Genomic DNA, 13,466 nt, shown 5'->3' with positions numbered 1-13,466 from the left:
AAGAACATCTGAAAAACCTCAAGATCTGAAATCTGTGTCGGCCATTAAAAGACTGACTGGTGTAAATCTTATACAGCGACAGAAGAGGCCATTACGTTCCACAAAACTTGGTTTTCTATTTTGTTCATGGCAATGCTGATGTTGCATAGTGTTTGATTTGTCAAAAATCACAATTTAATTTTACTGCAAGTTATGCCATTGTCAGACTGCTCAAATGTAAATGGTTAAACTTAAAAAGGTGAGCAGAGGTTACTGGATTAGCTGAGTCACATGGACAGGCTAGCGACATGTTGACGTCTTCTAAGTCAGGCAATTCCAGTTTTAAAGCCTCTTCATGTAGTTTGTTCCACTTTCTTATTATTTTTTTAAATCCATTTATGACCAAGTCTTAAAATGATATTAACTTGCTTTGTTGAGTAGAAGTGAAGGCCAGAGTAAAAAGGGACAGATAGTTCACATTATCTGCACATCGATTTTTGCTGAAAAGCTTCCACTCCTTGTTGCGTTTTACAGAACTGAAAGACGTGAGATGAAGATTGATTTTGAAGATTTCCAAAATAGAACTTTTTTTGGAATCCAGTTACACCAGTCTTTAGGACTCCTCTGCTACCATTCGACCTTCGTCCTCTTTTTCTTTTAATCTGAAACATATCTTCAACACCACTGCGTCAGAAATGCTGCTCTACAGATAACAAGCAGTTTGCACATTTGTCAAGATGTTTTATCTAAGCCTTAAACTGAAGCACATATTCCATGAAATGTTTCCTCACCTGCATGTTACCCCTCAAGTCTGCCGCTTCCCTCAGAAGAGGAGCGGCCATCTTGAAAACCTCGTCGACAGTCCGAACTCCTAAGTCCCTCAGAGCTGTGTACTCCCTCCCTTTTCGAGTTTTTCGTACCGAGAGGCCTCTTTTGTAAGGTTTTCCACCTCCTCTCCGGTTTGTGAGGGCCACATGTACAAACAACTTGGCGTGTGGAAGGTCCTCCCCAGTGAGGGACTGGAGGGGCACGTGTCGGTAGCCAGGTTGGAGGCACTCCAGTGGTATAGTATACTGGCCTGCAGAGGTTGAGAACTACTTTAATTGCAGCTCAACAAAGCAAAAGCTGATAATTGCTAACCTGAATGTTTCTTTCTATTCACTTAACATCTTGGACATATTGTGGTAGTGACATCTACACAACAACAACATTTCCCACAGTACTACACAGGAAACAGGTATTTCCACATCTGGTTGCATCATATCCTGTTTTATGTGCATTATAAAACCTTTTTGTACTTTAAGTCAAGAGCTCAAATCTCTCACAAAAACCCCTCTTTGTATGCTGTACGGGTGTGAACAATTAAAGAGATTTCCTTTTCCAATAATAGACCCAACACACTGACCTATGAATTCATCCCCAATGAAGTCATCGTCCAACACCACAAAACGAACCATGGCAAGCTCTGGCAAGTTGATCTGGAACTCGAAGCTCTCATCAAAGATGGGGTTGTCCCCGTTCTGTCTCACTGTCCTGGTGCGGCGCTCGCTGCAGTCAGCTGGGATGCCATGGATCTCCACATACACATATGGGTCTACAACATCCCCTTTGGCCCCAGAACCTTTTGGTTTGGGCAGATTCTGGCCACTGATCACCTGTAGGAAAAATACCTATTACTTAAAGAGCATTTGTTTTTAGTGCACACACATACACAGCCCATTCTTTGCTAGAACCTACAAGTTATCTTTTGGGACCAGGTACTACCACGAGGTGATTTGTAACATGGGACTTTCTAGAACTTAGTAGTCACTTCCTAGAACTTGGAGATTACAATCCTGGAACTGACTTGTAACTTTTGACAAGATCTCCTTAAATTCTTGCCATCTGAAATTTTAGGTTGACTTTTAATTAAATAAGTGTTTTGGAAACTACAGGTCATTTCTAGACATAATCTGTAATACGAGGTGACTTACAAAGTGACCCTTTTCTGAACTCCAGTGAGTCTTTCCAGAGTTTAGAGGTAACGCACCTTGAACTTGAAAGGATATTTTTGGAAATTAAGTTGTATCATCAAGCAACTCAGATTCTCTGTGCTACTTTCCAGAATTTTGGGACAAGTTTCTATAACATACCATTCACTTTAGTTGTTTTATTAGGTAACTCATAACATGGTACCATCAGGAATGTACACTACCTTCCTGTAACTTATTAGTTTAGAGGAGAAAGTGCCTTGTGTTTTCGCACACACCTGAACTTTGAGGTTACTTTAAAAAGACAGGTGCCTAAGTTTACAAATAACTTATGAAAAACTACCTCTTAAATTACAGAAAAGTACCCTGTAAGGCTCCATAAACATTTCTGAGAAGTAGTCTGTAAGTTTCAGGAAATTCCCATGTAATTTCCAGAAAGTTAGTAGTCATCCATTACAACCATATAATCTTATAATAATGCAACTGAAATTCATACAGTCGGTAAAGTTCATAATTTCACCGTCAAGCACACTCTGGCTCTTATTCAAGTTCCCTAATACTTGTTACTTTTAATATATTTTGATTAACAAATTTGCCAACATTTTTGAAACTGGACGACAGCGTCTCACTTCAAGCACATAATAAATTGAGCATTTAATGATTTATGCTCTACCTTTACATGCAGCAGCTGTGGCGACACGCCCGGTACAGTGTCTTTGGTGTCAGCACTGAAATAAGACACTTCCTGCCGCATGATGGCCGGACGTAGCACGTAACCGCAGCTCCCGTTCTGCCGGAACCAGGCCGTGTTTAGGTCCATCATCAGTCCTGCTGTCTGAAAATTCATCGACACAATCTGACAGCCGCACTTCCACAGGTCCTGGGGATTCATATTGCTCGAGTCAATGCGCATGGGGTTGGGGTACACTCGAGACAAGAAATGCTTGTTGTGGTTGACAAAGTCTCCAGGGCTGTCGCCAGCGAGACGCAAAGCCAGGGACTCATGGAAAGAGCACAGTTCCCAAGGTTTTTGAGCTTTAGAGGAAGTTTTAAAGTCTTTAAAGCCAACTGAATGACATAGAGTTACCAAGTCGGACAGTTCCCTCAACAGCTGGAAACGTTTGGGGGAAGAATGAGGCATGTTAGACTGAGGGACAGATGTGAGAGAGACACTTTTCTGCACAACGTCCTTCTCGGTTCCAGCAGCATTTGCCGCTTTTATCCTTTGGCTCATTTCTGCTCCTTCATCTTCCTCGCTCACCTCCCCATCTGAATCTGGCCCAAGCTTTTTACCCTTCAGTAGGATTCGACGTCTTAGTTCATGCGGCGACGGTAGGTACAAAGCCCCTTCAGCTGGTAGATCTCTATACAGTTTATCCCCCAATATCCTTGTGAGATGCTGCAGTAAAACTTTTTGCTGTTGCAGCGAACAGTGATTTTCAATGCAGAGAATTAACGGGTACTCCGACGCCACAAACGCAAACTTTGCAATTGCCTCCAACACAGAATGCAGAGCCAGTGGACGGGAAAGGCTGTGACCCGTGCACACCACCGGCTCCCCATCGGGGCCGTCCCAAACATCCACCTCCACGCAGCGGCAGCCCATCTTCAGGGCGCGGATGTAACCGGATTTATCGGAGGGACCTCGAAACTGGTCCTCGATGAGGTAGGTGTTGTGGGAGGAGTTGATGTAGTAGTGAGACAAAGGCTGGGACATGTCTTGACAAATGGTGTCATGCTCCCGATCGAACAGGTGGCACTCTGACGAAGTGAGGTAGCTGGTGAAGCCGTCCAATGACAGGTGTCCCTGCTGCCGACCCTCTTCTGATGGCTCGTGGGCCTGGATGAGTTGCAGACTCATTTCCTCACTCGCCTAGATGGAGAGAAAATTAAGAGAAGACCGAGAAATAAACAGAGAAATTACAGACTACAAGGAGGAATAAAAGTCTTAGTCTTAATAAAAGCCTGAGCTAGTCGTCCAAGTAAAAGAAACATTTTTACATTTGACTTGTTTTCTGAATTTATGCATCGTTTCATGTTACCCACTTGTGCCACACCCTGCTCAGCTTCAATGAACCTCATCAGGTCTTTTGCGTCCAGGTATTCTTTGTTGCTGGAGAACTGCACCAACAGAAAGTAGATCTCTGGACGGGTGCAAAAGTCATGGAAGACCTCAATGAACTCCTGCTTGGTCACTTGCTCCTTTCTCGCTGATGGCTTTTCGTTTTCAGCGTGGTCTTTAAAGCCCGATTCATTGCACGACGTAAGCGCACACGTCTTCTCCCGGAGCCTCTGAATCTCCTTAAACCTGTGCTCCACTTTACCGCTGCTCACTCCAGGATTCACGCTTTGTACCAACTTAACAGCTGACTGCAAGGGAATCCCCTCCTCGATGACTTCCTGTTTATTTTGATCGGCGGCAGAGGAAAACAACTGCTCCAGCCAGCGAAGGCGAAGGCTGTCCTGACTGTTGGCTAGTATGTCCAGGGCGTGTCTGCCATACTGCATGAGATACCTAGAAGCAGATAAGAGATGGAAGAGTACTGATTATCTAACAGGACGCATTACTTTGTTTTCAGAAAAACAAATACGTGTGGCTGAGAATTTGCTTGAATGCCAATCTTGATCAGTGGCAGTGGCTTTTAAAACAGGCAAAATTCAGACGAATACACCAGTAGAGTGACCCACCAAAACTCCTTGATTTGACCCACTGGAAAAAGCAAGCCAAACCCTAGAACATGCAGCAGCATGAACATATCTTGAGTCAGTTCTTTATGCACTAACCCTGCCTCCTCTAATGAGACTGATTTTTAAAAAAACTCATTTCTGATATATTTTACTGGATGAGACATAACCTTCAGAGACTGTTCATCCACTGTAGATGGTCTTTTGTCCTTTCTGATCACTACTTTCTGAATTCTCTAAAGATACAGTTCTCTCCGAAGTTCTGACCTTTGTCCAATCACCTGAAAGTTTTGGGTCAAAAATGACTTATTTAGTCGGTTTCATTTAGTTCTTGATTTTAACCACCTTGACTAAAAGCCCTGTTCCATCTAAACTTAATCCCGGAGCATGATGCATTCACCACCATATTTTATTGTGGCTGTGGCATTTTTCTGGACATGTTTAGTGGTGGTTCTGTGCCAAATGGAAGTCCTTTGGGATTCCATAATAAAGACTATTTGATACATTGAAGGTTCTGAAATGACTTTTGTCTCAGTCCACTGTATGTCTCACATACCTTGATGCTTCTTACATAGTAAGTTTATTGTTGAAAGTTTTGTACAATTTAAGTGCAAAACTGCTTTCAGTTGTATGTCTTGCCTTACCTTAGTCCAGTCACCCAAATGTTAGCCACTTCAGCAGAGTTGGCCACCAGGTCCAAGCTCTCGTACATCTCTCCGTAGATGATGGAAAATGCACAGTCCTCCGAAATCTGCTCATAAACTCCACTGGTGCGGAAGGTTTCCGTGTTACGACCTGTCCGGACCTAGAATTTGTGATTCATAAAACCTCACGTCAGACGCCATATAAACCAAAATAACTGCTGCCCGCCGTATGCTCAAAGGCTGTAAATATCTCCAAAGCTTGAAAAACACTCAGAGGTCATGTATAAAGGAAAGGCCAGGGAGCAGCTCATCATGGTCTGATGATCTGCTGCTGCACTTTGAGCAAAAACAAACTCACTTCGCGTATCGAGTCGAGAAAGATCCGAGCTTTGTCCGATTCCTTCTTGGACGGCTCCCAGAACAGAGCCTGCAGGCCTGCATCCAGAAGGTAGTAACGCTGATATACGCGAGAGTTGGGGCGGATTTTTTTCAGCTCGCTGCCTTCAACCTGGAAGACAAGACATGAAAGCCACAGTCACTCACAGGGGCTCCCAAACTCGGCGACAAGCTCTGTTGGGTGTTTGACAGAACAGAAACCCCTTGATGCATGTGTGGAACATTAAATATTTCATGTACAGGCGTGTAACTCGTGTTCTTTTCGGAAGGTCACACAGTTGCAGACGCACCATGGAGTGGATGCACCCGGCAGCGCTGCTGATCTTCTTCTCTGCCAGGCTGCTGCTGAAGGACACCGTCTTCTTTTTCTCCCGGCCGGCACGTGAGCCATCCTGAACAGGAAGGAGGGAGAGAGGGATGAAAGGATGGGACAAGCAGGAGAGGAGATAGGGCAATAAGTTTAAGAAAAATTTGCCCAAACAGAGACATCAAGACAATCAGTCATCCCTTTAAAGACTATTCCCAGCCTATTTATGACATTTTTAAACCACACAACGGAGTTCAAGGGATTAAAATCCATGATCTTATATAAGCATACAGATTATTTGGCTTCCTCATGCCGGTCTGTTACTGTTTTTTCTAATGCCACGCTAAAAGCCTTTGTTTGCCCTTGCCCTTCAAAACGACTCCATTAATCATACCTGACTAGACGGGAGGCAGCAGGCCACAGCATTCTAATTCTGCCCCATCCACGACGACGCTCAATCCGTTTATCCGAGCTCTCCATCACAGCTCGTCCTTCTGATTTATCGACTTATTAGACATCGCCCACGCAAAGAGCCTCGCGCTAACGGATAAGAACATGTAGTATGTGGGCAAAAATGATTTAATTGTGGCTGCATTTGTCCAGAAGTAATCAAATCAAAGTGCTAAGTAAAGTTAGTTTGAGACTGGATAAGCAGGGTAATGTAATTACATCGGGAGACATTGAAAACACCCACACAGCCGAGCAGGTAGGACGGGGTGTAACAAATATAGGACCGCTCTTTCACTGCAAAAATGTGGTTCACTAAAGACCAAAATTTAAATAAAAAGGAAGTAGAGTTAGTTACATTCTGATTTGTATCATTCTTAGCGCTCCTACACGTTCCCTAAAAAATGATTTCAAAGGTTTTTTTTCCTTCAGTGGAACAGCTGAAATTAGATGACATGTTTATGCACATTAAAAACAGTTGTTTCTCTGTCTTAGGTTAGTTAGGACTAGGACATTTTTCATTTGCTAGATGCCAGCAAGTGATTTTATCAAAAATATATTTTTAACTTCAACTCAGAAGCCGACAAAGTTGCTGGAATAGTTATTTTAAACGATAACATTTTTAGATTCCTTTCTTAACCTTCCCATAATTAATTTGGTGAAAGTTTGGCCCATTCTTCCTGACAGAACTCTGGTAATGGAGGCGATCACACAGACTCAAATCTGCCAACAAATGTTTACGTTTTTTTGCAGTCACTCCAACGCTTTGTTCTGTTCAACCCACTTTGTAAATAATTTAGATTGAAGGCAATTTTCCAATTGGAAGACTCATTTGTGGCTAAGCTTAAACTTTCTGTGCGATTTCAGGAGATGTTTCTTCAGTATTTTCACCTAATGCTCAGGATGCCATCTGTTTTCTTTTGTTTTTTTTAAGTGCACCAGTCCGCCCGGCAGCAAACACAATGGTGCCACTCTCAGGCTTCACAGTTAAGTTCCTCTTCTCAGGCTTCCAAGTTTCTGCCTTTTCCCTCTAAATGTAACCACAGTCCTTTTGGCCAGACATTTCTATCTTTTGTTTGATCATATGTCTGCAATAATGAACGTTGTTGTCTGACTGCATTTGCAAACTGGAATCTGTATTTATTTTTGCTTTTGCAGAAATGGCTTCTTCCTCTGAGTGGCCTTTCAGTTTATGTCGATATAGGACTCATCTCATTGCAATGTCACTACATGAAAACGATCAAAATGGATCGGTCTTGCTCGCATAGCATGCACTCTTGTTCTTCCCATTTTGAAGAGTAATGGAATAATGTCACAAAGGGAAAAAAAACACTCTGATCACCTTAAAATGTAAAATATAAGTGGATTCTTTGCTACATTTGCTTTCTATGGTTTCTTAGTGGTGCAAAAATATTGCAAGCGTTATGCAGATCCAAAATTAAAAATAATGACTCTTTAATCTAAACATTTGGGTTACTCAACAAGTTGCCTCTTGACAATCTGATGCATCATTCTACGTTTGAGGAGGCGAACGAGGCCAGCATAAATCAGCCTAATGCGTTCTCCTGTTTAGGGTGAACATCTGTGGACACTTAACGGTATCCTATCATCATCATAACTCTGGTTTCATTCAAATAAGGCTTCATATTCACCTCGAGAGCGCTTGTGCCTTTCATGTAAAAAAAAAAAAAGAAGACATGAGAGAGCTGTTAATATGAAAGAAACATGAGGGATATGAAAGGCTACAAGAGACAACAGATAAAAAGAGGAGAGGGGCGGGTCAGAGCCGCGTTTTATCTGAAGAACATGAATTAAGATGAGAAGGACGAGACTCTTCCCCAAAATCAGAGAGAACGGCAGCTCAGCATCACAAATTCTCACACAGTTAATTGAACCTTTGCAAAGGAGAAGCACTCCCAACATTTAGGGGGTTTTGTGCGACGACTGCACTCCAAATATATACCTGCCTGGTCCTTCAGGGTGTGATGGAGAGACAGACAGACTGGAGCTGAGGTTCCCCTCACCCCACCAATTTAATTGCAGCGTGATAGAGAGAAGGAGGGATTCTGTCACTTTCCAACTCTCCGAACCCAAAACAAGCCTCGCATTAACACGTTAGCAATGTGAAGCCACGGCCCGTAAATGAGCTGATGGGTTTTCAGCTCGTTAAAATCCTGCTGGAGTGCCTCAGCGACACTTCTAATTTCTGCTCTAAAGTAGGAAAAAAAAAAAAAAGGACAAGAGTCATTTAAAGGGAAGTGTGAAAAGCTAATCAGGGGTGATGCTCTGAAAGTTAGCCCCACTTAATTTTAAATAACCTAATAATCAGAGGGAAAACTCCCATTCGAATTAAAATCACAAACCTCTACATAGTTTTTACGGCTCCACCACCATTCACTTTTTTATTCTTTTTCAGTTCTGCGTTGCTGGCAAGAGGGAGATTAAGGTCAGTTTTAATCCACGGCTCCTCTTCGCGCGTGTTTGAAGAACGCCACCTCTGTGGCTCCACCAGGCATTATTACTAAGCATTTATTACCCAGCAGAAACACAGCACAAGTAATTCCATCTCCGGAGGTGTCCAACTGTCTGACAAGTGGGTTCCACACCGTCCTACATTAATAAGTAATAAGATGAAAATCCTGCAGAGGTAAAGGATACAATTTCTAAACAAGCTGCCAAGATATGAGCCAGCTTTGGGTATCAATGTACATCAACGCTACAAGAAGACACAGTTTGCAAACCGCAATAATGTTCCGTCATGCTGATCCGTTTCAAGTCGAATCAATTACACATTTCAAAATAACTAGGGTTTAATACAACAGTATGGAGTATAGGGGGATCCATTTCAGCCCCACCCCCACCTGTTGCCAGCTGGTTAATAGAAAGCGTCTACACCTTTGCCTTACTTATTATAAAGTCAGATTTGGTAGCTTGGAAATATTACATGGAATAAAAATCATGGACTTTGATGGATGTCAGGCAAAAGCAATTAGATTAGGGGTGTCAAACTCCAGTCCTCAAGAGCCGCTGTCCTGCAACTTTTAGATGTGCCTCTGCTGCACCACACCTGAATAGAATAATTAGGTCATTAGCAAGGCTCTGGAGAACTGATCTACACAAGGAGGAGGTAATTAAGCCATTTCATTCCAGTGTTTTGTACCGGTGGCACATCTAAAAATTGCAGGACGCCAGCCCTTAAGGAATGCAGTTTTTGTGAAAATACAAAATATGCAACATAATATGCACTCTAAACAGATCCAATTTACATGCATAAATGTGGTCAAACTAATCAGATTTAACTAATTTGATTTAGTTGTAATAAAATGTTATCTAGTTCAGCTTAACGATCCAACAAAGTGCTGCCTGTACGCCATATTAAGGTAATACTACATTCACTGTAGAGATGACAAGTTGTGAACAGCATGTCTGATTCACACCTTTTGCAAAACTAAATTAACTAATTAACCAGGTAATAACAGGCTATAAAGAGCAGACCGAAAGTATTGAATATCGTGCCCAATAAGCACTTAAAGACGTGGGACAAAATTAGTGAGTGCCTATTCTAAAATTAGTTTTTCAGATTAAGAATAACTGAACTATGTTATTAAATTTTTCCCCCCAATTATTGTTTTTTCTTTATCCTTTTCAAAATTTTTGGTAATTGTGTGTATTATTGTGTAATACCGTTTTTTTTTTTTAACACAGGGTAGAATGTCCTGCTGACCCCATGTCTGCCTCACTTGGCAGTCAGGATTCAGTTATTAATTGCAGACATGGCCCTTTACTGTTAGCCCCAGTTGACTTACAACTTAAAAAAAAAGAAGAAAAAAAAACAGCCTGAAAGTGAGGAAGCTCAAACGCACGACACCGTCTCTTAGTCGGAATAAATTACCCTCACTAGATGAGATTAAAGGTCAACCATTTGCCAGCAAGCGGCCAAACAGTTTGAACACAGTGAAATCCTTTTTATTTTCCCACATCAACACGAAAGCAGAAGTAATGACAATAACAACAACTAAAAAAAAACAAGATCATTCTCCATTCACTGACATAACTCGGGTTTCATTCCCGCCCGTTCTTTGTACTAGACGTCTGCATCACAGACGCTCTGTGTTTTCTCACACATGGCAAGACAAGCCGTCAAAACCGCTAGAGCGCTTCAAAACAGGAAGCAGCCCATCAGCCAGTCACAGAGAGCTTCCTGTAACTCCACTGAGAGCAGAGATGAGCGACAGACGGGAGAGAAAGGGTATTCAAGAAAAAGAAAAAAAAAAAACGTGTCAAGCGAAACCCACTTTACTCTCAAATCTAGATATGAGTTTTGTTATTTTTAGGTTTCACACAGAGCGCAGGCATGTGATGCAGAACAAGTTCAGAGCAATGGTTCCAAAAGTTCTTTTGTAAATTTGCAACAAAACACATGTATGTTGAACATATTCTATTTCTACCATTTACTCTGATATATCTTTTCTCTTTGACAACATTTGATTTAGTAGTGAAAATGACGCAAATGTGCTTAGAAGGCATTAATTTAATAAACATTTAAAGAGCTCTTACTTAGTTCATCCTGCATAATGACTTTTAATATCTATATTTAAGTTCATTTTGTTCTCGGTGCTGCACATTTTAAAGCTGTGAATTTAATATAAATGTGAATAAAATAGTCATGGTTTTAATAAACATGCAGTTGAGCTCTACATAATGTTGGTACAGCTGTCCTATTAAATTTTAAAGTAAAATTAATATTTTGTTGTTTTCTTTTCCAGATAATAGTACATATTATCTTTTTGGGCATTTTTTATTTTGTTAGACATTGCATTTCTACTTATTTAAATAGCTAGCATAGTAGCATGCTAGCTACTATATAGTAGTAGCTAGCATGCTACTATATAGTAAAATCACAAGTAGCTAGCATAGTAGCATGCTGGCTACTATAGTAGCCAGCATGCTACTATGCTAGCTACTATATGTAAGCATATGGTAGCATAGTAGTTAGCATGCATATAGCAGCATGCCAGCTACTATATTTTACTAGCATATTTTACAAGCTGAATAGCACGGGATAGCATTGTTCAAATTTACATAAACAATCTTTATTAAGTGCATAACAAAGGAATGCAGTAGCATTTTCTCTGCTGCTAAAATGATTTATACTTGTAACCTAAACTTCTAGGAAACATTAAAATCCAGGGTTTACTTTTGCTGTTTTTATTAAACATAACTTGGGCTGATGACCTCTAGGTCACTAAAAAATATATATAATTATGTTTTGAGATGCTAAATGCTAACGTTCTTCCTGTGTTGCATTTTTGATAAAAGCAACCAGATTATCAGTCTTGTAGACACAGAGACAAATCAAAGGTTGTAACTGAAAGCTAATTTGAATAAAGTTATACCAACCCCAAAGGAAGTAGCCCACCAAAAGATAATGTTGAAGTGAGTCATAAGGTGGGACTGCCAGGAAAGCATTACAAAGATTTTAGTTTTTCTACTGATGTTGACTTTAGGCTTCCAAATGTTTGGATTTTATTACATTTACTCTCACTAACCAATTTATACATCTGTCGAACTGATTCCTATTATTACTATCAACCCAGCGACTCAAGGCCTTTTGGCAACGTGGCTTGATGGAAACGACTTGCTGGTTGCGTTCGTGCACGACTATCTCTCAGGTGTAGGCAGAATGTCCCAGAAGACAGAAACTACCCAGTGGGGAGCAGTTGTGAGGACCAGAAATGTTTTGTAAATGTCAAAGGTCACAGGATGATAGGCATACCGGTGTAAGATAATAGAAAGGAAAGAGCAGGACAATTAGCCAATTCGCTACAAAAAAGTAATGCAGGATACCATCTCTGCACAAAACAGCTCAGAAACGTTTCCGGTAACTTGCTGGATCCAACTCCTCATGTGTCAATACAGTTCGGAAGAGAGAAGGGAGTTCAATAAAGTGGTTGATGAGTGTATAAACAGAAAAAGATAGGAAATCCCAAAGAACATGATGTTTTCTACAGAGGTAATCTGACGGACGATTAATTTTAAAAAGCGCTCAGCACATATCTGAAATTCGGTTGGAAAATACTAACACAGCCGTCAAACCGTAGTGGAGATGATGCCATCTGATAAACACTCTCTTTCTTTGTATACTCCAGTTTCCTCCCACAGAAACATCACTGTTAGTTCAATGGGTTACACTAATCTGTCCTTGGGTCTGAGTGTGTGTGAATGTTTGGTTGTTCTGTGTGACTCTGTGTTTCCCTGCGATGTGCTTGTCCAAGGTTATTTAATTATTTCCACTTATTTTTTAATCAATTATGTCCGTTAAAATAAAAATAAAATCAATTTGATTGTGTTTCCTGAAATTTTCCTGCAAATACAGTGAAATTGTTATACGTTTCATGCTCACTGGACATGGATATTGATGAGCGTGCTATTCCCATTGCAGCATGAGACTGAGACACTGAACAGACGGACAAATGTCTAAATAAATGTAGTGCGTGAGAAATGGAAGAGAGACTAAGAGGCGCAGCTTATAGGATGCGGTTGTTACAAAGGAGAATGCAAGATTACAAACGTCACACAGGGAAAAGTCGAACTCAAAAATTATGAGACATATACACAAAAGAGATTAGGCTCCACTTGGGAAAGTAAACTGCAGAGTGTCTTCTGTGTGTGGAAATACAAATGAGAAAAAAAGATCGTCCCGGTGCCTTCATTAAGCAGCTAACAGGCACGTAGAGGTTGCTTCACAAGGGCCTTTGTGTGCAACGTGCTTGTATCACTAATTATAGCTTCTCAGAGTCAGCAGAACCAAGATGTGGGTCATTAGTGGGTGGCATCTTTGATCCACTAATTAAGACAAAAAGAGAGGGAAAGACAGTTGCTAGGTGAGAGCAGGAGAACATGGGTGGGGATGTGAGAACAGCTCCGCCTGTGGCCTGGTGGGAGCTGTTTGTTTGACAGAAGATAACTGATTATTAACAACACTGTTTATTTAAAGAGGCACTCAACCGAGAGCGCAGCACCACCGACGGGGTGGGG

General features: G+C 41.2%; 1 protein-coding gene across 1 annotated transcript in view; it reads right to left on the bottom strand.

The window, feature by feature from the left end:
• The window catches only part of LOC102234522 (inactive phospholipase C-like protein 2), a 38,606-nt gene that overhangs the window by 9,813 nt on the left and 15,327 nt on the right, over positions 1–13,466 (bottom strand). Inside the window, exons 2-8 of the mRNA XM_014470121.2 lie at positions 5,965–6,066; positions 5,637–5,786; positions 5,279–5,439; positions 3,996–4,464; positions 2,623–3,822; positions 1,385–1,634; positions 771–1,057 (exon numbers count right to left, since the gene is read on the bottom strand). Coding sequence (XP_014325607.2) covers positions 771–1,057; positions 1,385–1,634; positions 2,623–3,822; positions 3,996–4,464; positions 5,279–5,439; positions 5,637–5,786; positions 5,965–6,066 — 2,619 coding nt within the window. The remainder of the gene's footprint in view (positions 1–770; positions 1,058–1,384; positions 1,635–2,622; positions 3,823–3,995; positions 4,465–5,278; positions 5,440–5,636; positions 5,787–5,964; positions 6,067–13,466) is intronic.

The sequence above is a fragment of the Xiphophorus maculatus genome, chromosome 13, assembly GCF_002775205.1.
Source record: "Xiphophorus maculatus strain JP 163 A chromosome 13, X_maculatus-5.0-male, whole genome shotgun sequence".
Lineage (NCBI taxonomy): Eukaryota > Metazoa > Chordata > Actinopteri > Cyprinodontiformes > Poeciliidae > Xiphophorus > Xiphophorus maculatus.
Note: the sequence above shows the minus strand (reverse complement) of the source record. Positions and strands in the feature narration are given on the sequence as shown.